A 25,948-nucleotide genomic window follows, 5' to 3' on the forward strand; every position below is an offset into this window, starting at 1 on the left:
TAGAATTTGTCTCCCACGAACCTTAGTTATACTGGTCTTCCAGTACTTCCATAATTCTCCAGTATGAGGGCATTTAGGTCTTTATAAAACCTTAGAGAAGGTCAAGGAGTAGCTGACTGGCCAACACTTTATAAAGACATTAGAGGTTTAGTCAAAGAATGCCGAGATTGTAAGAAGGAAAACTGAGTAACTCCCCGGTGAGGGGATTGCTGCAGTTGGAATGGGAAGAGCATCTGTTGGACAAATTGTTTGTTGATTATGTGGGCCAGCTGCCCTGGACAAAAAAAGGCAATTCACATATTCTTGTAGTGGTGGTCGCCTTCTCCAGGTTTGTTTGGTTGATACCTAGCTAGGGTGTGACCGCTCTTATAACCATTTCACATTTTATTAATATATTTAGGTGGTTCGGGCCACTGCAGGCATTGTTTACAGATAACACTCCTGGCTTTCTGGCAAGGTCGTTTGGACAATTCTGTTTTGGCAATGGGATAAAACATTTTACTACCACACATTATCCTCAGGCTTCCTTCACCAAAAGGATTAACCATAATTTGAAGTCAGCATGCATTATTTACCACCACAAATTGCCCAAGAAGTAGAATACCATCTTGCCCTGATTAAACTTAGCGTGACATGAAGCATCCCAGGCCACCCCAGCTAGCCTAATGCTCGTATATCCCATGAATTCCCTGCCCTCCAATTTATAGGAAATAAATGTTGTTTTTGGTGGTCAGTGATTGTCCAATTTCCTGTACATAGCTGAGCTGTCCTCCAAGTTGTCGACTACCACACTGGCAAGTTGTCGGTTATTCTTGCCACTGAGGAACCCCCAAGGATGCTTGAGTCTGATAACAGTAGGTAATTTGTGTCATGTCAGTTTGAAGACTTTCGATTCTGCAGTGATATGCAACATCTGACTACTGCCCAGTTTCACCTGGCTTCTAACTTGGAGGTGGAGCACTTCATGTGTACATTCAAGAAGAAGTCTGTGTCTGCCTCTTCCCACAATGATAAATTGTCAAGTTTTCTGGCTACATATCATGTGACGCTAGTCAACAGGTGCACTCCCACGAAATATTTGTTTGGGTGCCATCTGCAGTGTCTCCTGGATTTGTTGCTCCCTGAGTTGCACTCAACAGACCACTGTGTTTTTCTCCTGGGGATGCAGTTTGGGTCTGGTCCTTTGGCTGGCAGCAGGGATGGGTGCCAGGTGTCATGAGCCACAAAGATTGGCAGTAGTTTGTGGTGAATGTTGGTGGAGGCCAGCAGACCTGTCATGCAAATTGGTTGTGCCCTCATCCTGTTAGGACATTGCCCCTTTAAGCTTCCAGTCAGCAGAGCAGCAGGGTTGATCACAATGCTGTTTCAGCAGCGGGCTCCTACTTGCAGAGACGCACTTCCCTGTTGCCGCTCCCTCCATCATCCTCCCATTGTTGTGACCTTGGCCCCCAGCGGGGCTTGTGCCTCCACCTGTTGAGGTGTAGCACATGGATTCTGACCCATCCCCTTTTCCTTCCACTTCATTCTCCTCTTCATAGGTTGAGGTGGCCTCGTCCCCACTGCAGCTGCTGAACCTGTGTTGCTGCAGACTCCATGTTCTTCCACCTCTTTTGCGACTTGCATCTGTGGTCGGTCAGCTGCCAGGTTCTTCACACCTTCTCCAGTTCTGTGCTGGAGGTTGTCAACCAAGCCTGTCCATTTTTGGCACTACATGGCCTTTCCACGGGGGAGAGATTTAGTATCCCCACTAGCAAACATTGCTATGGAAACAGATGAGCTGGCATGGTTAGCATAGCAAAGTAGATCAGAAACCTGCCATGGAGGGTGCACATGTCACATAGTATGGGCAGATCCACTGATAGAAGTGTTTACTTGCAGGTGGCAGTAAGTGGAGTGGGCCAGTGCTCACACTGCACTTTGTGCTGAGTGTTGTTGTCATGTGCTTTGTTGTTGGCCACCCATGCCAGCCATGTGCTGAGTTTATTGCCACACACGCCTCTATGTGGGTTCAGATGCTCTGCTTCCCACAGACTGACATGCACAGTGAGTTCGTCTCCTTTCATGCCAGCCGGCCGCGGTGGTCTCGCGGTTCTAGGCGCGCAGTCCGGAACCGTGGGACTGCTACGGTCGCAGGTTCGAATCCTGCCTCGGGCATGGATGTGTGTGATGTCCTTAGGTTAGTTAGGTTTAAGTAGTTCTAAGTTCTAGGGGACTGATAACCACAGCAGTTGAGTCCCATAGTGCTCAGAGCCATTTGAACCTTTCATGCCGCTCTGTTCCCTGGTTGTTATTAAGCCACCATCAGCCCATGAAATATCCCTGGTGACAGTGTAGAGTAGTGGGGCTGTCATGCTGTGAAGATACTAAATCTGCAACAGGATAGTATGTCTTGCTAATACACACCCTCTGTCAATGCTCATTCATCATTACTAGTAACTTGGTAGTAGTTCTACCAATGTAGAAGGCTGAACAGTGCTTACATAATGGATGGTACAGGACATGTATCATTACACAGTTGCTCTCCCTTTCATAGTAGATATTTTGCCAGTTACAGGGCTGGTGTGGGTGGCAGTAGGTGGTGTATTGGGAAGTCCTACATCAGGAATGAGAGGCTGGGAAATGGTTGTAAAAGAAGCATAGGTCTGACCAGGATGTTGCACTGCTCTAGATGGGACAGGTGAAATATAAGACAGAATGAACCTCATTTCAGGACATGATTTTAGGAAATCATATAGGAAGTTATAGGTCTGCTAAAGTAGCTGATGAATACAGTCAAGACCAGGATAGTATTGAGTAACAAGAAGTGTACTCCTAAGTTGTCTTTTGGAGGAATCAGCAGCCCGGCACCAGATGTTAAGGTCATGGAAACCTGCATTTGAACAACACTGGTGGGATAATTATATACAGTGCACTTGGGAAGGTTGAAAGTAGCAGTTATATCACTTACCTGTCTGACCTTACCCATGTGTCAAATTAACTTAGACAAAAACACTTAGTCTAGTTAATTATGTGCATACACTTACTATAAAGTGAAATTAATGTGCTTGTGTTATACATAATACCTCCATCATAACATAGAAAATTACCTGAAAATGAACCAATATAAAAGCAAAGGCTCTCAGGCTGTGCACCCTGTATACTTGTTCTGGCTCCAGCTGTGCGTGGCCTCCAAGAACTTAAGAGATCAAGTGCATGTTCATCACCTGCCACTGCTGCTTTTGCTAATCCGCTGTGAAAAGAAGATGATCCAAAAATGTTACACAGTGACTGAATTCAATTTGTACACAGTAAGTTCTTTCTTTTTGCTATTTTATAAATTCATGAAATATACTCCGGTAAATGATAGATTATGCCTTGTTTTACGGAAACTGCACGACTTTTTGGGTGTTCAAGGAGTGTTGTCATGAGTGTCTTCAATACATGGTGAAACCACGTCTAGCATCATGGGGTTCGGCAGCCACCCCTCATTACAGATGTCGGACATCATAGACTGGGCAGATTGGTAAAACAGGACAGGCGGCAAACTGTAGTGGGACTAACATCAGTCTTTAATGTTGGGCATAGTAAAAGTGTGTCTGAACAGACGGTGCACTGAACACTCCTTACACTGGGCCTCCACAGCTGATGCTCGATTCATGTACCAATGCTAACATCACGACATCAGCAACTGTAACTGAAATGGGCAAGTGACCATTGGCACTGGGCATTAGTGCAATGGCAGAGCATTGCATGGTCTGATGAGTCCCCTTCTTCATCATGGCGATGGGAGGGAGCAAATGCGTTGTCTTCCAGGGGAACAGCTCATGGACCCATGTACTGCACGACAGAGACAAGCTGGCAGTGCCTCCATTATGTTCTGGCGAACACTCACATGGGCATCCTTGGGCCCACTGGAGCTCGTGCAAAGCACCATGACAGCCAAGGAGTATCATACACTGGTTGAAGATCATGTACAACCCTTCATGATGAATATTTCCCAATGGCTGTGGCATTTTTCAATGAAATAATGTGCCATGTCACAAGGCCAGGAGTGTGGTGGAGTGGTTAGAGGAACACACTGGCAAGTTCCATTTGATGTGCTGGGCCTTCAACTCACCAGATCTGAAACTGATCGAACACATCTGGTATATGATCAAATGTGGCATCAGAGCTCATCACTCCCCTACGAGAAAAGTACAAGAATTAGATGACTTGTGCGTGCAGATGTGGTGCCAACTCCCTCTGGCGACCTACCAAGGCCTCATTGCTTCCGTGCCACAACACTTTTCTGCTGTTCTCCATGCCAAAGGTGGATACTGGCACTTAGGTAGGTGGTTACAATATTCTGGCTGATCAGGGTTGTTGTTGTTGTGGTCTTCAGTCCTGAGACTGGTTTGATGTAGCTCTCCGTGCTACTATATCCTGTGCAAGCTTTTTCATCTCCCAGTATCTACTGCAACCTACATCCTTCTGAATCTGCTTAGTGTATTCATCTCTTGGTCTCCCTCTACGATTTTTACCCTCCACGCTGCCCTCCAATACTAAATTGGTGATCCCTTGATGCCTCAGAACATGTCCTACCAACCGATCCCTTCTTCTAGTCAAGTTGTGCCACAAACTTCTCTTCCCCCCAATCCTATTCAATACCTCCTCATTAGTTATTGTGATCTACCCATCTAATATTCAGCATTCTTCTGTAGCACCACATTTCAAAAGCTTCTATTCTCTTCTTGCCCAAACTGTTTATCGTCCATGTTTCACTTCCATACATGGCTACACTCCATACAAATACTTTCAGAAACGACTTCCTGACACTTAAATCTACACTCAATGTTAACAAATTTCTCTTCAGAAATGCTTTCCTTGCCATTGCCAGTCTACATTTTATATCCTCTCTACTTTGACCATCATCAGTTATTTTGCTCCCCAAATAGCAAAACTCATCTACTACTTTAAGTGTCTCATTTCCTAATCTAATTCCCTCAGCATCACCCGACTTAATTTGACTACATTCCATTATCCTCGTTTTGCTTTTGTTGATGTTCATCTTATACCTCCTTTCAAGGCACTATCCATTCTGTTCAACTGCTCTTCCATCTCTTGGTCTCCCTCTACGATTTTTACCCTCCACGCTGCCCTCCAATACTAAATTGGTGATCCCTTGATGCCTCAGAACATGTCCTACCAACCGATCCCTTCTTCTAGTCAAGTTGTGCCACAAACTTCTCTTCCCCCCAATCCTATTCAATACCTCCTCATTAGTTATTGTGATCTACCCATCTAATATTCAGCATTCTTCTGTAGCACCACATTTCAAAAGCTTCTATTCTCTTCTTGCCCAAACTGTTTATCGTCCATGTTTCACTTCCATACATGGCTACACTCCATACAAATACTTTCAGAAACGACTTCCTGACACTTAAATCTACACTCAATGTTAACAAATTTCTCTTCAGAAATGCTTTCCTTGCCATTGCCAGTCTACATTTTATATCCTCTCTACTTTGACCATCATCAGTTATTTTGCTCCCCAAATAGCAAAACTCATCTACTACTTTAAGTGTCTCATTTCCTAATCTAATTCCCTCAGCATCACCCGACTTAATTTGACTACATTCCATTATCCTCGTTTTGCTTTTGTTGATGTTCATCTTATACCTCCTTTCAAGGCACTATCCATTCTGTTCAACTGCTCTTCCAAGTCCTTTGCCGTCTCTGACAGAATTACAGAACCTCAAAGTTTTTATTTCTTCTCCATGGATTTTAATACCTACTCCAAATTTTTCTTTTGTTTCCTTCACTGCTTGCTCAATATACAGATTGAATAACATTGGGGAGAGGCTACAACCATGTCTCACTCCCTTCCCAACCACTGCTTCCCTTTCGTGTCCCTTGACTCTTATAACTGCCCTCTGGTTTCTGTACAAATTGTAAATAGCCTTTCGCTCCCTGTATTTTACCCCTGCCACCTTCAGAATTTGAAAGAGAGTATTCCAGTCAACATTGTCAAAAGCTTTCTGTAAGTCTACAAATGCTAGAAACGTAGGTTTGCCTTTCCTTAATCTAGCTTCTAAGATAAGTCGTAGGGTCAGTATTGCCTCATGTGTTCCAATATTTCTACGGAATCCAAACTGATCTTCCCCGAGGTTGGTTTCTACTAGTTTTTCCATTCGTCTGTAAAGAATTCACGTTAGTATTTTGCAGCCATGATTTATTAAACTGATAGTTCGGTAATTTTCACATCTGTCAACACCTGCTTTCTTTGGGATTGGAATTATTATATTCTTCTTGAAGTCTGAGGGTATTTTGCGTGTCGCATACAGCTTGCTCACCAGATGGTAGAGTTTTGTCAGGACTGGCTATAAATGTATTATATAGTAGTTACAAGTATGTTACTGTGTAACATTTTTTCATATTTTTCTCTTTTTTTTGTCCTGAAAAACAAGATAAAAACAGGAGAAAACATAACACAGTAACATTCTTGTAACTACTATATAATGCATTTATTATATACATAAAAACAGAAATGTATTACAGGCCACTGAAGCTGTTTCATAACTAAAAGAAGCAAAATGTGTATGGCAAAAACCCAACTGCGTTTTGTGTAGTTGCAAAGATGGAACATATTTCCATGAAATAAACTTTCTTTTACAACTGTGGTGTTGACAGGAGAAAGTATGCAAATCATATAAAAATTGAAAATCATTTTGTTGGCAGACAACATAACAATGAAGCCTCTAAGGTGCTACACAAAATAGTTAACTCTATGCAGCTCTCCATGTGGTGTTAGCACAAGTATTTGAGTCTTGGTACAATCATTCACTGTTGTTTCCATGGCGTCCAAAAATTTCCAAAATGTGACAAGGGCAAGTAACCAATACCTGACTACAACCACTTTGAAAATGTGCACCTTCTCTCTATCAGGATATTAAAATATCATTTTACGTTCATAAAGGTATTCTTTACATTCAGCAACCTGAAAACATAGGAGATTACAAAGAGAGGGCATTCCTTGGACACTGTCATTAAAATGAGTCATCGTCCATCTCTCAAGACCAGAACATCAATTAGTGATCCTAAAAAGAAATATTTTTGAATTTCTTAATGACACATATAACAATAATGGAGCAATGATATAATCAGAGAGGCAACCAATTGCAAATCAGTGTGTAGAGCACAGAAACACATAACAACATTCACACTAGCTTTTGAGCACTGGCTCCTTTTCTAGCAGTAGAAGACACATTCATACACAAAGCCACACAGATACCAAACGCACACTCCCATGGCCAAGGCAAGACTAATTACTGATATGTGGTTATTAAAGGAAACAGAATAAGGTAGGAAATACATGTGACTGGGTCATTTGCTTATTTCACTTCTGAAGGCCAAATCTACAAACAAATTCATGGTACCGTCATGGATACCTGCATGGCACCATCCATGGGTTGTTTCCTTGTGCTTGGCTCTGGTGCAAGATCTGTCCCATATACTCACCCACCACCTCATCCCACTGTCCAGTCACAGCCATTTCCTACCCAATAAAAGGCAGGGCCTTGTGTGAAAGTAGCCCTGTTATATATCAGCTATGCTGCAATTACTGTACAGCGTTCTATGTGGGCATTATAAGTAACCAACTGTCTACTCATATGAATGGCTGCTGCCAAACTGTGGCAAACTACAAACCTGACGACCCAGTTGCTGAAAATGCTCCACACCACAACACAAATGACTACCAAAGTTGCTTCACTACAAGAGCCATTTGGATACACCATTCCAGCACAAGTTTCTCTGAACTAGGCAGATGGGAATTCTCTCTCCAACACATTCTTTGCTCTTGCAATCCTCCTTGCCTAAATTTCTGCTACTCTGTTCTAACTGCCCCACTTTGCCTTTTCCCTTCTCTCTTCTGTCCACACCACTCCTCCTCCAGCCAGATCATACACTGTGTTCTCTCCACCACTCTTCCCTCTTCCTCTCCCCCTCCCCCTTCCAAGCAGGCATTTTCCCTCTGTCTCTCTGTCTGCCCCCCCCCCCCTCTCTCCCTCTGCTCTCCCATGTTTTAACCCCTCTCCCTTTTTTTTAACATTTTTATGCAGCGACAGCAGCTAATATTGTTTATATAAGAATATACAGCCTACAGTTGCACGTTAACTTTATCGTTTACCTAGGGCAGACCGCGAAGCCCTCGTGGTCCGCAGTCTCTTGTCACACAACGAGCCCCATACAACGGGCTTAAAGTGAATTTGCTACGGTTTGTTTAATAGAAGTGACAAAACCTTATGGTTACGCATCAAGTTTTATAAAGTTGACTTAGGACATGGCTTGTTTTAGGTAAACATTTAAATAATATTTTATGTTCTGAAGAAGACGTTATTACTAACGTTGAAACCTAGGTAAACGATAAAGTTATCCTGCAACTGTAGGCTGTATATTCTTATATACCCTCTCCCTTTCTCCCTCTTCATCTTCAGCTTTCTCTCCTTTTTCCCTTGTCACCATTTTTATCCCAACAGCCTCCCCCCTCCTCCCTCTTCTTACATCTCTTTTTGTTGTACCCTCTGTACTCCTTTCATCTTGTGTGGCTGCAGAGTCATCTGTCCAAAGACCTGCCTCTTTCTTGTTAGACCATATTAGGTCCTTCCCTACATCGTCCTCACCTTCACCAGCTCAGGCAACTGCTTTCAGTAATCAAGTATCAATAATTAGTCTTGCCATGGCCATAAGAGTATGACTTTTGGTGTACTACTGCTAGAAAAAGAACTAGTGCCCGAAACGTAGAGTGTCTGCTGTTTACTGTTACGTGTTTCTGTGTTCCACATGTGAATCCACTATAAGTAAGTGGTTGCCTTTCCCTTATTTTATAAATGAAAAATATCATTCATTTTGCAAAGAACTACATGTTTCAAATTAGAAAGTGCATGTACAACTTGCCTATTTTATTAAAGTTTCGCTGTTGATATGATGCACTTGTTTAGCTCGTATTACTTGAGTTATAGTGTTGCGTATGAGTTTTGTATGGCTTGTTACAAGTTTATACACACAAAACACATTTTTAACATGCTCACAAATATTTTTCCTTCTCTTGTAAAATGTAACTCGTCTTACGAACTTTCCATGTCAATATATCAATTGTTTCTCATATTACTTTACTGATGTAGTAATGAACTGTACCATACTTATACACACTCACTCTTGTTCCTAAAAGAATCTTTACATAGAACTGATATGATGGAACACTACCCATAAACTAATTTCAAGTGTCTTTTGTGAACTGTCATCTTAAAAGCAAGTTACATTTTTCTAATAAAACAGTATACACTGTTTGCATCACAAACAAAATTTATGAGTAAGATAACATTACTGCTTGCTAAAGTATTGTCCTGAAACATGAGTGACTTCCTAAAATGGAGCAACACGAAATTAGTTGCCAAAAGAAGAAGATAATGTGGCTATCAAGACAGACAAATATCCTCAACTGATTTAAAAAATGATACATGGATTAGGCAGAAGGCATTTCAACAATAGACGGTGAATACAAAAGACAGAATAATTATAGGCCTTTGCTTGAGGAAGTGCATCCAATGACAGTTTAATTACTGTAAGTCTGATAAAGACCCTTCACTCTCTGAAGCAGACTCACTACTTTCTTCCTTTTTTTCTTATACACATGAAACATGTCAGAAATATGCTGCCACAATGATTACATGTAATATATAAATGTCAATCTATATATTACAAAATGCAATAGTTTTATATGAAATGCCTTGTGAGTGTGGCTCTTCTGAACATTCAGTTCTAACTTTCCATATATGTATAGTCATAATTTAATCAACCACTTTCTGAACATCATTTGCAGTATATATTTTGGGCGAGGAAGTGCAATACACCAATTCTGGTTACATACCATCCAACAGAGGAAACAACTGAAATGGCATGCAGAATAGTAGTTTAATTCCATTAATTTCACAAACAGAATTCTAGATTGTACGAGGGGATGTCATTAACTAGAAAAGTATGAACTTTTAACATTATAAGTTTCATATATTTAAAATGGGCTTTATATGTGCTTATAGTTTTACTTTTTGAAGACTTACAGAACCAAGTGAATGTAAAGTCTGCAGAGTTTGGTACATACGTGATGTCAACACCTGGGGCTGGACGCCGAAAAGTGACATGGCCCAAAGGTTCTCGCATTTCCACATGGAAAACAGACAGCAACTGGCCTCGTGAGTCCATTTTCCAGCCCAATAATGCACCAGCCTGAGCAACAAAAGTTACTGGTGAAAATAGTAAAACACACACCGAATCAAGGCTTTGCAGATATTAAATACCCAATTAAATTTTTCTTCAAAAAAATGGTTCAAATGGCTCTGAGCACTATGGGACTCAACTGCTGTGGTTATCAGTCCCCTAGAACTTAGAACTACTTAAACCTAACTAACCTAAGGACATCACACACATCCATGCCCGAGGCAGGATTCGAACCTGCGACCGTACCAGTCCCACGGTTCCGGACTGCGCGCCTAGAACCGCGAGACCACCGCGGCCGGCAATTTTTCTTCACGAATAGAAATAACAGTAACAATTATCCTGAGTGGCATATTTTTAGCCATTAATAAAGTTCATAGCAATTAATACAATTAATATTTGTGAAAAAATTAAAACTGTGTGTCAGACTGGAGCTTGACTCAGATCTATGTCTTTTGCGGCCAGTTTCTGTGGATGGCAAGTGACCTGGTTTGAGCTCCAGTCTGGCATAGACCATGCAGGGTGGTGCAGCGGTGAGACACTGGTCTTGTAGTCAGAGGGATGGTATTTCAATCTCTGCCCCATCATCCAGATTTAAGTTTTCTGTGATTTTTCTGAAATGCTTACAGCAAATGTCAGAATAGTTTCTTTGAAAGGGCATACATGATATCTTTCCCCAGCCATCTTTAATTGAAACTTGTGCTCCACATCTAATGTAACGACCTCACTCTCAATGGGACATTAAATCATAAACCTTCCTTCTTTCTTTTTCAGTCTAGTACAGAGATTGAACCTGTCACAAATATTTGTTACAGTTATCTTTACCTAATACCATAACATTTATATTGAAAGCACAAGCTATTTTGATAAGCAGTTTGTTTTACAATAATAATAACAATATTAATAATAATAATAATGATAAGACAATGATTATGGTAAAAATACACTTAAATTAAACTAAAATTATCTGTTCCCTGACAATTAAAATAAGATTTATGATTCTAAGTTATTATATTTAGGTTTGAACAACAACTAAAGAAGCAGTTAGCACAGAATATTTTTAGGGTAAGCCAATGAATGTTATTTATGTTGCGTAAGATTTTGTGAGTGTGGCTCTTGAGCTTTTGAGGCCACCGTGCCCACCTTGCCTCCACTACACGCTTTGACATCGAGGAGTCTATAGAAGCAGCTGGTTGCTCAACGTGCTCTATTGATGTGTGCTTCATACAGCGCTTCTCATCACAGCACTGCATACGAAAAATTCAGATTCTGGTAGCAAACATCGTGGTACTCGAAGGGACTGCTTACTCGAAGATTCTAAACACTATAGGGTAAGAGAGAAAGCAATTTTTGTCTCCTTTATCATACTAGCACAAAAATAATTTCGCTACGACAGACTTATATTCCCATGACTTTTAGATTTCGGTGTGATCTGAAACCTCCACACGCTGTAGTTGACATTTCTAATCTCTTTTGAATGGAATGAGGAACAGGCCTAAACATTTATTTGAAGAATCTTCCCCCAAACTATTTCTGTGATAGTTTATAAAAATATCCACAGCTGCCGAACTGGCATCCCCCAATTTTTGATGAGCAGGGAACCAACATAATGTGTCATTCCACAAAGGGGACTAGGACATTCCTTATGATGTGTGATTGTACACTTTTTTAAAATACGACATATATTAATTAGTGGTGAAAATTAATCCCTGAATCCTCCAAGCAACGCAAACGCATAATTATTATCCCCCAAAAAATAATTTGGAAAGACTATCTGACCCGTAACGTTTAGTAGAAATAATCACATGCACACACTTTGATAATCTTGCAAAACTAAGAAATGGGGTTGTGTAGTTAATATTTGGATGCGTAAACAAAGAAGTGTTAGCTTTCCACTTATCAGTGAGCAGATTCACTGCAGGATAGTGAGCTACTGTAATTATTAGCTTCTCTTAGCATGCTGATGCTGTTATGAGAGTTTGTGTTCACACAATCCATCTTTGGCAAAATTCATCTGTGGCAAAAGAATCAGTCTACTAATCAAAGCTAAAAGCAATGTAACATTAACCTTTGAAGATGCCAGGCACTTTTCCTGGCCAAATGTAGGCAACTTAACAGACATTAGGCTAATAGATAAACATGCATCCTCAGGACAAAAATTCAATTAAAAAATAGTTTCCATTCAGAGTTCAAGCGATTTCTATGAGACCTAAACTGCCCTACCAATAATGGGCCAGAAAACTCAGGTTACATGTATGTTACTCAGCTGCATTTATGTGCTATAGCTAATAATAATAAAGTGAGGGACACAGCTTAATATTACCATTCTCTAATGGTGAAGACTACTTTACTGAATTACTCATACATATTGCTGTAGAACAAATAATGCATCATCAACTGGTTTTTCCAATTTGCTGGACTTCAGTCAACTGGCATTCTTGACTCAGTCTACCTACCGATACTGCGGGAATGATGAATTTTCAGTTCTTCATTTACTGATAATGAAGCTGAAAGCATACCACACAGCTCAAACAAGGTAGAAAAAGGTATATTACATGTAACAGGAAAAAATGAAATACCATATAACTGAATTTACGAGGCTGTTTGCGGATGATGGTGTTATCTATAGGGAAGCTACAATATCATAATAATGTAGCTAAATGCAGGAAGACCAGGAGGAGGATCAACTACTGCAACAGTGGCTGGCAGTTATTAATCTCTGTCACAAATAAATCTTCACTTTCATATACAACTTTCAAGTGGGCAACAATTTCTTTTACAGTGAAAAGATCATCTCGTAAAATACTACCTATTTCCATCAGCTGAAACATTGACTCAAGAACTGCTTTCAAATATAGAGAGATTTGTAACAAGCAAAGCAATAACAAAGTATGCTGGCTGCGTGCACTTCTGCATTTACTGCAGCAAATAAACACAGAACCAGGAACAGTTTGTTCAGATAACTTTGTTTCCTATAGATTAAAGAAATCAATACATTAAAATAAAAATTAATTGTTGAAAGTGGCATTTGATCTGAGTTCTGCTATCTGGAATTGCTTATCAACCTGTCAACTATTGCCAATGGACTACAAAGTCACTATGCTGAATGCTGTGATATTCAGGTATTTCTTAATGTTGTTCCACCCTTCACTACACCTCGCTCTTTCAGGTGCCTTTTCCATGACTGAAATCCTAGTAATAACATGAAGCAGAGTTTCTTGTGTGTTTTTATAGGGTGTGTGCTTCATGCTAAGCATCATTATGATGTAACTACCTCAACTGCACTCAAATTATAGGTGTCCACTACTTTTATGAGCAGTGCAGTACATTTTATAAAGTGAATGGCTTCTGTGTAACACCGTGGGCAATTCAAATTTCAGCCACCTCCACATTTTGTGCTGTAAAACATAAAACATACATACTGTACTAAAACATCAACAAAAAGGCCAGCAGAATTGCTTCGCATTAGACATTCAGGGACATCACTTTGCCTCCTACAGCTGGAAAACTCTAGCCATGAGCCCAATATACATTCAGAGAACAAGATCAAGTCTTCATTTGTGGGTATGGGCATCTTGTTGGTTCCTGGGCATCATTGTCAGCTTCAGAGTACAGCTATGGCAGAGCTACAAACCAAAGGCTGGAATGTCAACAAATTAACTAGATGCACTCTCGAAGAGTTTCCATGTGTCAAGAATCATCATTGCACAGCTGCACACAGAATCCAGCCCATCAGCCCTAGCATCAGAGGAATTTTTCACATGCCCAGACTTGGAAATAGCAGAAGCAACCACACCATATCCCCAGTGGAAGAGGACTTAACAATAGCACTAGGTGAATCAGCAGTATGTAGCAATTACCACAAGCCACATCAATAGCAGTACTGCCAGACCACAGGCCCCATTTACCAGACAGAGGAGTGTTCCAGCTATACCCAGCACACCTGAAGAATGAATTGACAGCTATGCTAAGCCACCACTGCCACTGGACTTTTTAGTATGACTAATTTTGCTTATCTGGACTCTGCGGAGTTCATTGCCATCCTGCTTTACTAGGACTATGACTCTATAACCAAGGCTCAACTACAAGTGACATACTCAGAAAAATTTCCTTTCAATATTTATGCTACTCAGACTTCACAAGTCAATTACTTCTACATCATTTATTTTCTTGGGGACTTAAACTTCCCCCACTTAAAAGGGTCCAGCAATTTACGTTGTTCCTGTTTGATGGCCAGTAAATGCTGTAAATGTAAAATTGTTCATTTTTTGCTGTAGGTTACAGAAGAGAAGCAACAGTAAAGAAGAGAAGAAGCAGTTTTCTGCATTAGGAAAGAGAAGAAAAATGTTAAATTTCAAGGTTGAAAAAAATGTGCACTACAGGAGCTAGCATAATTTCAGATTCTATGGAGAATGATACAGAAAAACATGCAGTCACACAGTTACTAATTCTGCAACTCCGAGACATGGTAACACAACATGTCAATCTGGGAGACAAGAATAGCCTTGGTTCAATCCCAGACTACTGAGACTGTTCTATCAACTAAAGTGAGGGTTGCTTTGGAAGCTTCATCCATTTAACTGCATACTCACCATGGGTTACACTTTCCACAAGCAGCACTTTCATAACACATTTTGTTGGACTTTAATTACAACAGCCAACATTAAAAAAATAGAAGGCATGGAATTGACCCAATAATTCCATTAACATGATCTGATGCTACATTTTGCAAACAAGAAAAGTATTATCAATGGCATCAAAGTTACACTCATGTTGTTGTTGTGGTTTTCAGTTCGAAGACTGGTTCGATGCAGCTCTCCATGCTACTCTATCCTGTGCAAGCCTCTTCATCTCCAAATAACTACTGCACCTACATTCTTCTGAACCTGCTTGCTGCAATCATCTCGTAGCCTCCCTCTATGATGTTTACCCCCAGAATTCCCCACCAAAATTAAATTAGTGATGCCTTGATGCCTCAGAATATGTCGTATTAACTGATCCCTTCTTTTGGTCAAATTGTGGCACAAATTTCTTTTCTCCCCAGTCCTATTCAATACCTCCTCATTAACTGTATGATCTATCCATCTAATCTACAACATTCTATGTTAATACATTTCTCTTCTTCAAAAATGGTTTCCTTGCCGTTGCCAGTCTAAATTTTACATCCTCCCTACTTCGACCATCATCAGTTATTTTGCTCCCCAAATAGCAAAACTCATCTACTACTTTAAGTGTCTCATTTCCTAATCTAATTCCCTCAGTCAACCTGATTTAATTCGACTACATTCCATTATCCTTGTTTTGCTTTTGTTGTTTTTCATCTTATATCCTCCTTTCAAGAGAATGTCCATTCCGTTCAACTGCTTTTCCAAGTCATCTGCTGTCTCTGACAGAATTACAATGTCATCGGCAAACTTCAAAGTTATTATTTGTTTTCGTGTACTTTAATTCCTACTCCAAATTTTTCCTTGGTTCCCTTCACTACCTGTTCAATGTACAGATTGAGTAACATCGAGTACAGGCTACAACCCTGTCTCACTCCCTTCTCAATCACTGCTTCCCTTTCATGTCAGTCAACCCTTATAACTGCTGTCTGGTTTCCGTACAAGCTATAAGTAGACTTTTGCTCCTTGTATTTTACCCCTGCTACCTTCAGAATTTCAAAGAGAGTACTCCAGTCAACAATGTCAAACGCTTTATCTAAGTTTACAAATGCTATAAATGTCAGTTTGTCCGTCCTTAACCTATCATCTAAGATAAGTCATAGGGTCAGTATTGCCTCGCGTGTTCCTACATTTCTCCAGAATCCAAACTGATCTTCCCCAATGTTGCTGCTATCAGTTTTTTCATTCTTCTGTACAGAATCATGTAAGTATTCTGCAACCATGACTTATTAAACTAAAAGTTTGTAATGTCTGAGGGTACTTCGCCCGTCTCATATATTTTGCACACCAGATGGAAGAGTTTTGTCACGGCTGGCTCTCCCAAGGCTATCAGTAGTTCTGACAGAATATTGTCTACTCCTGGGGCCTTGTTTTGACTTAAGATCTTTTGGGCTCTGTCAAATTCTTCTCTCAGTATCATATCTCCCATCTCATCTTCATCTATGCCCATTTTCATTTCTATAACATAAACTTCAAGTAATCTACTTTGTATATATTCCTTCCAAGTTTCAGCTTTCACTTCTTTGCTTAGGACTGGTTTTCTACCTAAGCTCCTGATATTAATGCAGCTGCCTCTCTTTTCTCCAACGGCCTCTTTAATTTTCCTGTAGGCAGTATCTACCATTCCCCTAGTGAAATATTCTTCTAAATACTTACATTTGTCCTCTAGCCATTTTGCCCTGCCTGCCAGTTTGATTTTTTAAATGATTGTATTCCATTTTGCCTGCTTCATTTGTTGCATTTTTATGTTTTCTCCTTTCATCAGTTAAATTCAATATCTCTTCTGCTATCCAAGGTTTTCTACTAGGCCTTGTCTTTTTACCTATCTGATCCTCTGCTGCCTTCATTATTTCATTTCTTAAGGCTACCCATTCATCTTCTACTGTATACCTTTCTCATGCTTTACTCAACTGTTGCCTAACGCTGCCTCTGAAACTCTCAGCAACCACTGGTTCTTTCAACTTATCCAGGTCCCATCTCCTTAATTTTATACCCTTTTCCAATTTCTTCAGTTTTAATCTACAGTTCATAACCAATTAAAATGTGGGCAGAGTCCACATCTGCCCCTGGAAATGTCTCACAATTTAAAGTCTGGTTTCTAAATCTGTCTTACCATTACATAATCAATCTGAAATTTTCTGGTGTCCCCACGTGTCTTCCCTGTACACAACCTTCTTTTATGATTCTTAAACCAAGTGTTAGCGATGATTAAATTATGCTCTGTGCAAAACTCTACCAGGCAGCTTCCTCTTTCATTCCAATCTCCCAAACCATATTTACCTACTATTTTTCCTTCTCTTCCTACTATCAAATTCCAGTCCCCCATCACTATTAAATTTTCGCTTCCCTTAACTATCTGAATAATTTATTTTATCTCGTCATAGTTTTCTTCAAACTCTTCATCATCTGCAAAGTTAGCTGGTGTATAAACTTTTACTAGGGTGGTGGGTGTGGACTTTGTGTCTATCTTGGCTACAATAATGCATTCACAATGCTGTTCACAGTAGCCTATCCACAAGCCTACTTTCTTATTCATTATTAAATCTACAATATACAATATGTACAACAACCAAGAGGGAATAATAAGAGTGGACGATCAAGAACGAAGTGCTCGTATTAAGAAGGGTGTAAGACAAGGCTGTAGCCTTTCGCCGCTACTCTTCAATCTGTACATCGAGGAAGCAATGATGGAAATAAAAGAAAGGTTCAGGAGTGGAATTAAAATACAAGGTGAAAGGATATCAATGATACAATTCGCTGATGACATTGCTATCCTGAGTGAAAGTGAAGAAGAATTAAATGATCTGCTGAACGGAATGAACAGTCTAATGAGTACACAGTATGGTTTGAGAGTAAATCGGAGAAAGACGAAGGTAATGAGAAGTAGTGGAAATGAGAACAGCGAGAAACTTAACATCAGGATTGATGGTCACGAAGTCAATGAAGTTAAGGAATTCTGCTACCTAGGCAGTAAAATAACCAATGACGGACGGAGCAAGGAGAACATCAAAAGCAGACTCGCTATGGCAAAAAAGGCATTTCTGGCCAAGAGAAGTCTACTAATATCAAATACCGGCCTTAATTTGAGGAAGAAATTTCTGAGGATGTACGTCTGGAGTACAGCATTGTATGGTAGTGAAACATGGACTGTGGGAAAACCGGAAGAGAAGAGAATCGAAGCATTTGAGATGTGGTGCTATAAACGAATGTTGAAAATTAGGTGGACTAATAAGGTAAGGAATGAGGAGGTTCTACGCAGAATCGGAGAGGAAAGGAATATGTGGAAAACACTGATAAGGAGAAGGGACAGGATGATAGGACATCTGCTAGCACATGAGGGAATGACTTCCATGGTACTAGAGGGAGCTGTAGAGGGCAAAAACTGTAGAGGAAGACAGAGATTGGAATACGTCAAGCAAATAATTGAGGACGTAGGTTGCAAGTGCTACTTTGAGATGAAGAGGTTAGCACAGGAAAGGAATTCGTGGCAGGCCGCTTCAAACCAGTCAGTAGACTGATGGGGGGGAAAAAAATAAATAAATAAATAAATAAATAAATATTACACCTATTTGATTTTGTATTTATAGCCCTGTTTTCACCTGGCCAGAAGTCCTGTCCCTCCTGTCAGTGAATTTCACTAATCCCCACCACATCTAACTTCAACCAACTCATTTCCCTTCTTTAAATTTTCCAACCTACCTGCTCACTTAATGGATCTAATATTCCCTGTCCCTGCTGCAATCTGTAGACCGACAGTTTTTTTTTTCTCCTGATGATGACATCTTCCTGAGTATTCCCCACCTGGAGATCTGAACAGGGGACTATTTTCCCTTCGGAATATTTTAACCAAGAGGACGCCATCATCATTTAACTACACAGGAGAGCTGCATGCTCTTATGAAAGATTATGGCTGCAGTTTCCCCTTGGTTTTAGTTGTTTGCAGTACCAGCAATGCAAGGCCATTTTGGTTGATTTTACGATCTAGGTCAGTTAATCACCTAGATTTTTCCCTGCAACTACTAAAAAGGCTTTTCAGGAACCACATGTCTGTCTGACCTCTCAACAGATACCCCTCCATCGTGGTTGCACTTGTGGTATGGCTATCTGTATTGCTGAAGCATGCAAGCCACCTCACCAACACCAAGGTCCATGGTTCATGGGGAAAGTCATACTCATATAAGGGATTTTTTTTAAAGTTTCTTGTTTCACCACTGTAGAGAATGACATTTCTTGCTGGTGACTTTTGTTCTAATATGGCAATATTTTTGTCATTCTGATTTCTTACCTATATAGTCTTGTTTTTCAATTTTCAATGTAAACTGAAAATTACTAATACATAAATAGAAACATATTTACTGGCATTATTTGCCAACTTGTACATGCTTCATTTAATCATATGAGGATGTAATTTTAGATCTTTAACTCAAAAAGATGGCATCCATAGTCATTAATAATATCAAAAGATGTACTTTGCATGTACTAATGAAATGTGCATACCTATTGGGTTTCAATGTAATTCATTTTCAAAAGTACACTACTGGTCATTAAAATTGGTACACCAAGAATAAATGCAGATGATAAACGAGTATTCATTGGACAAATATATTATACTAGAACTGACATGTGATTACATTTTCACGCAATTTGGGTGCATAGATCCTGAGAAATCAGTACCCAGAACAACCACCTCTGCCGTAATAACGGCCTTGATACACCTGAGCATTGAGTAAAACAGAGCTTGGATGGTGTGTACAGGTACAGCTGCCCATGCAGCTTCAACACGATACCACAGTTCATCAAGAGTAGTGACTGGCGTATTGTGACGAGCCAGTTGCTCGGCCACCATTGAGCAGACGTTTTCAATTGGTGAGAGATCTGGAGAATGTGCTGGCCAGGGCAACAGTCAAACATTTTCTGTATCCAGAAAGGCCCGCACAGAACCTGCAACATGCGGTCGTGCATTATCCTGCTGAAATGTAGGGTTTCGCAGGGATCAAATGAAGGGTAGAGCCACATGTCGTAACTCATCTGAAATGTAATGACCACTGTTCAAAGTGCCGTCAATGCGAACAAGAGGTGACCAAGATGTGTAACCAATGGCACCCCATACCATCACGTCGGGTGATATGCCAGTATGGTGATGATGAATACACGCTTCCAATGTGTGTACGCCGCAATGTCGCCAAACATGGATGCGACCATCATGATGTTGTACACAGAACCTGGGCTCATCCGAAAAAATGACGTTTTGCCATTCGTGCACCCATGTTCGTTGTTGGGTACACCATCACAGGCGCTCCTCTCTGTGATGCACCATCAAGGGTAACAGCAGCCATTGTCTCTGAGCTGATAGTCCATGCTGTTACAAACGTCGTCAAACTGTTTGTGCAGATGGTTGTTGTCTTGTAAACGTCCCCATCTGTTGACTCAGGGATCGAGACGTGGCTGCACGATCCGTTACAGCCATGTGGATAAGCTGCCAGTCATCTCGACTACTAGTGATACGAAGCTGTTGGGATCCAGCACGGCGTTCCGTATTACCCTCCTCAACCCACCGATTCCATATTCTGCTAACAGTCATTGGATCTCGACCAACGCGAGCAGCAATGTCGCGATACGATAAACTGCAATCACGATAGGCTACAATCCGACCTTTATCAAAGGCAGAAACATGATGGTACGCATTTCTCCTCCTTACACGAGGCATCACAACAACGTTTCACCAGGCAATGCTGGTCAACTGCTGTTTGTGTATGAGAAATCGGCTGGAAACTTTCCTCACGTCAGCACGTTGTAGGTATCGCCACCGGTGCCAACCTTGTGTGAATGCTCTGAAAAGCTGATCATTTGCATATCACAGCATCTTCTTCCTGTTGATTAAATTTCGCGTCTGTAGCACGTCATCTTCGTGGTGTAGCAATTTTAACGGCCAGTAGTGTATATTGGGTGGATAATTTACTATCAATCATCCAAGGTATAATAGGATAAGAACACATATTGCAAAATTTAGTTCTTGAGGGCAAGATACATTTTCAAGTTCACAAAATCATTTGCATCAAAAATAACAAATTTAGAACCTTGCCTCCAGTTGGATAAATTTTTGTACACATCCATGAGGATACATTAATTTTTTGTGGTATGACAGAAGTTTTCAATTCAATGACTCCCTCCTTTGCTCCTCTACAAACTAAATATGTATGTGACCGAGGATAGTGCTGGTTCAACAGGATGTGGTGCATTGGTAGTAAAGAGTAACTATAATATCAAATACCAGCAATAATTTGTCTGACCAAAATTGATTTTTCAGAGGATTTCTTACAATATGGTAATCGATTAGGATCTGTTGCTGTTGGACATAAATGATAAAATGCCAAATATTCATGTCTATGAGGATTTTAACCATCCCCCCAGTAAATTTCAACATATTTTGCTTGCCTCTATTTTTCATTTAAAAATTAAAATTCAGTTAATGGTCTTTCATGAACATGAATAATGCCAAATTTATGCTTAACTGGTGGTTCTACATGCCCCTGGTATCTCAATAATTTGTTGATAGAAATGTTCAAACATAATACTGACCGCATCAGCAGAAACAAGTCGTCCCCCTGCATGGCTCCACTGCAGCACTGTGACAGGTGCCTGATGTGGTGACTGAACTGTTACAAATTCTGGATCACCACCACCCCACACACGAAGCTCTCCATTTTCCCAACCAATTACAAGTGCTTTACGTAGTGGATGCCAAGCAAGAGATGTGACCTGAGCCATTGGATGAGATGGCCAGCTGATATCAGGTAATGCTTCACCCTAGAAAATGAAGAGTTCAATGTTATCATCATACTCAGTAAAATTAATGGTATTTACTCCAGCAGGTTTTGGTAACTCACAGACTCTTTCCTGTTTAGCACCAGTAATCCAGACCTACTGCAGCGCAATCATCATGAGTCACAACCACAACTTACTTCGTGTTAAACTATATGGCTAAAAAAACATTAGTCTGCCATTAGAAATGTTTCCTGTCTCTGTTGGACAACATTAAAATATTTTTCTTTACACTGTTTTCCAGAGTTTACATGTTTGTTGCATGTGTTGAAATTAAAAAAAAAAAAAATTAGTCTAACAAGATAAATGTGATCTAATCCCTGCCAAAACAGACAATGGAAAATCCAGGATAAAATATGATAGTTGCTACTCACCATATACCAGAGATGCTGAGTCACAGATAGGCACTACAAAAAGACTGTCAGAAAGTAAGCTTTCTGTCAACAAGGCCTTCATCGGAAATAGACAACATACACAAAAATGCACACACACACACACACACACACACACACACACACACACACACTAATGCAGGTGCAACTCACACACACATGACCATAGTTTCTGGCTGCTCTGGCCTCAGCAGCCAGAGACTGTGGTCATGTGGTGCTTGCGTGAGTGAGTGTGTATGTTGTGTATTTCTGATAAAGGCCTTGTTGGTTGAAAGCTTACTTTCTGACAGTCCTTTTGCTACGCCTATCTGTGACTCAGCATCTCTGCTATATGGTAAGTAGCAACTATCCTTTTCAGAAGCTTGCCAAAACACAGCTGCATATCACATCTCATTGTTATTCCAATTCAAAGATTGAAACTGTGTCTCTGTCACCAACTGAGTTCAGAATCTATGAATGTAATGTGTGTCAAAAAAGCACTTAAGAAAAGAAAAAGACAATTAGCCATGTTTTAGAACTGCATACACTCATTGCAAAATGTTATCTGAAGGGAGACTTTCTAATCCTTACAGGAAGAGCTGTTCTCCTTTCTTCAACCATTTTCATCATGTTGTGTATCAAAACACAGGTGTTTCTTACATACTCTTTTCCCAGCAGTCATTTCAAATGACCAGGTGCTTTGTAATTCAGCCTTACATTAACAGAGCATGGTGCACAGCTGAAACTATACCTTTAGTTCATTCTCCTTTGTTCCCAACTTACTGATACTTGCACTTGATTTGGAACTCTCTTTATCACCCTTGGTTGAATCTCTATTCTATAATGTGGCAGTACATCAAATATTGAATTTGGAACATATTAACACAAAAATACAGAGTAAGGAAACACTCTGGGAAGTAAGTTCACCATCCTACCATTTAGTAGCTTGAAAGACAACTTAAAATTTGAACCACACTAAAGGAAATTTTATTCGTGCTATAGAATACATTACCACAGCCATATCACTTCAATACATCCTAAACCACATTTTTCTGTCAGTGAAAGAATAGCATTGAAAGAACTGTAATAATATAGTACCAGCTGATAAACGAAAGACTGTAATTCCAGTATTACTATGATAAGACTCTTTTATTTCCAGATGACCTTCATATGGGAAGTTTGGTGGAAATATCTCATTATCAGAATGGTAATGAAGACTTCACCTCTGCTTAGTTATTTAGGCATGTCAGAAAAGAATATAAAAAATGAGTACTGGCTGGTCGTACACAGAGAAAAGGAAAAAGAAAGCAATTAATTTCGAAAACAAATTACAAAATAGAAACAGATAACAACAATAAATGTTAATCACAAAAAAAGGGAGAGATGTTGAAAAAATACAAAAATGTGAAGACAAATACTAGAAGGCAGAAAAAGGAGCGAGAGGTAGATAGTGAGTGTGAGAAGCTGATGAAATGAAAATGAAGTACTTGCTACTATTATTTATTTTATGGTAAATTATACAAATGTTTATACAAAGACATATTATTATTCATTAATACAACTCAGTTCAATAAAAATTCAATGAAACAGTCATTATACAAAGAATTATTATTATATCACGGATTTTTTACTCTTCATACCCAATACTTCTTCATTCTTTCAGATTTTTTGCTTTCTTTGTTTGACATCACTCTTCTTGTATTCCTTTTACTGATCTTTGTTTTAAGTCCAGTTTATTTTTCTTGCAGTATTTTTGTTTGTCTACTTTGTTTTTTACATCATTTATTGTAATTTGGTGTTCTCTTATACCTTCCTTAATTTCTGCAAGCCATTTACAGTTGTTCTTAAATTTCCATAATATTTTTATTATTCTCTTATTACTTCTCTTTTCAGATAAGATGTCCAAAGAATGAGATGTGTTTCTTTCTGATTGTGCTCACTACCAGATTTATTTTCTTGTATAGTGTTTCATTTGAAGCTACTCTCCAATGATTATTTACTTGACACTGTTTATTTATGCGCATCCTAATTATTCTTCTTTCTATCTTGAGTAGTCTCTCAATTTCTGCTGTATTAGTCATTTTGAAGATGGTTTCAGCTTCGTATGTTATTTCTGGTTTTGTAACTGTTCTATAATGTCTTAATTTGCAGCTTGCAGCTAAAATGTACCCACTTTATGTTATATTATTTTAATTAATCTTTAGGATTATTATTAAATCTCTTTGAGTGTTGTATAGTTTGTAATTAATGTGAAACTAGAATCAGAACATAAAGAACAGGTACTAAATACACCACACATGTACTTACGACATGTCCCAACACTTCATGGTCCTTGTTATCCTTATTTTCATTAAGCACAATATCTGCCTTGAGGGTCATATAAAACTGTCTGTTCACTTCAGGTATAAAATCTAGTAGTACTGTTAAATCAGTGTTCCAAATGTGATCTAGTAGTTTTGTTAAGTCTTTGTTTTTCACAATTGACATTTGTCTTCCACCATGTCTTTGGGCACACGATTTTGCAAGACATCTACAAGCTGTGGAGAAAAGACAAATTGTGGGCTCCCTTGATGTGAGTTGAACAACATGGTGGCCTCCCAAGACTTCAATGAAGAATTTGTTACTTTCAAACAACAGTTCAGGGCAACCTGTTGAAAACTTCATTATAAAATTTCTGAAATGTACATTGTTACTGTGAACATCAACTTCCAGTTTGTTAGTGAGGTTGGTAAAACTCTTAAAGGTTTAGAAATCCTCAGCATCCATTTTACAAACTTGAATGTTGAAATCCTGGAAGGTGAGGGTGTGGTGGGGAATTCCTTTAAAAATTACCAGCTTTTATGAAGATGAGGGTGCCTGTGTACTCAGTGAGAACTCCTACAGCAACGAAAATTTGTACTTTGGGACCATATGGAAATAAATATCAGATAAATTGGTGAGAAATCTTTTCGCAGCACAGATAAAGCTGGTTCACTGTATGATCAACAGGTGTCAGGATCATGCATACACACTACAATCTCAAAATTGATGACAGTGTGCTTTAGACACTTATGGTTCACGGTGCCTCAATTTTATAGTGTGGAGGAATATATGTGTAAAGAGTGAGAAATGCTGTTATTACTTGTATGCATGTGTTGTATCAACTGAAAATATTGTTGTATGATGTAAAGTATGAAAAAAACTTGCAGTAGGCCTATGTTGTTTCATATATGCAATTCAAGAAAAGAGGACAGAATTCTTACAGGTACTGGACCAGGATGTAAATGTCTCCATCCTTATTCAACATTTACATGGAAAACGGAAACAATGAGTGCAAAAATACTGTTCAGAAACCAAAAATAATATAGAGAAAGAATACAAATACTTAGCTTTACAGATGATAGCTCCACATGAAAGAAACCTCCAAAGAATCTTAGCAAATACACATGCAGCAATAACAGATGAATACAAAATAAAAATAAACACTAAAAAGACAAGGAATCAAAAAAGTGAATATTAATTACAGAACTAAAATAAAACAAACAAGATCAAAAAATACTCAGGTACTATGAGCGAAGAATTGGTGAAGATATAATACTAAGAATGAGAGAAGTATCAATAATGTTTATGAGTAAAGTAAAAAATAAAAAATTCCCAAAAAACATAAATATTGAAGTGAGGCAAAACTAGATGAAAGATATATTTGGAGCATTTGAAATACAGATGCTACAAAAAATGAAACAAGATATCTTGAGGTATTTGAAGTATGGTGCTGGTAACACCTTTTCTTTAAGAGGATAGGGCATGAAATGAATGGATAGACCCACCAACTAAGACAAAGACTTGGTGAAGAAAGAACATTCAGAAAAACAACTGAATGAA

At 39.3% G+C, this 25,948-nt stretch overlaps 1 protein-coding gene across 1 annotated transcript in view; it reads right to left on the reverse strand.

Annotated features, from left to right (window-relative positions):
* The window catches only part of LOC126236856 (intraflagellar transport protein 140 homolog), a 267,376-nt gene that overhangs the window by 225,803 nt on the left and 15,625 nt on the right, over positions 1 to 25,948 (reverse strand). The window contains exons 2-4 of the mRNA XM_049946468.1: positions 21,474 to 21,701; positions 10,118 to 10,242; positions 3,087 to 3,229 (exon numbers count right to left, since the gene is read on the reverse strand). Of these exons, the coding sequence (XP_049802425.1) occupies positions 3,087 to 3,229; positions 10,118 to 10,242; positions 21,474 to 21,701 (496 nt within the window). The remainder of the gene's footprint in view (positions 1 to 3,086; positions 3,230 to 10,117; positions 10,243 to 21,473; positions 21,702 to 25,948) is intronic.

This window comes from Schistocerca nitens, chromosome 2 (assembly GCF_023898315.1).
Source record: "Schistocerca nitens isolate TAMUIC-IGC-003100 chromosome 2, iqSchNite1.1, whole genome shotgun sequence".
NCBI lineage: Eukaryota > Metazoa > Arthropoda > Insecta > Orthoptera > Acrididae > Schistocerca > Schistocerca nitens.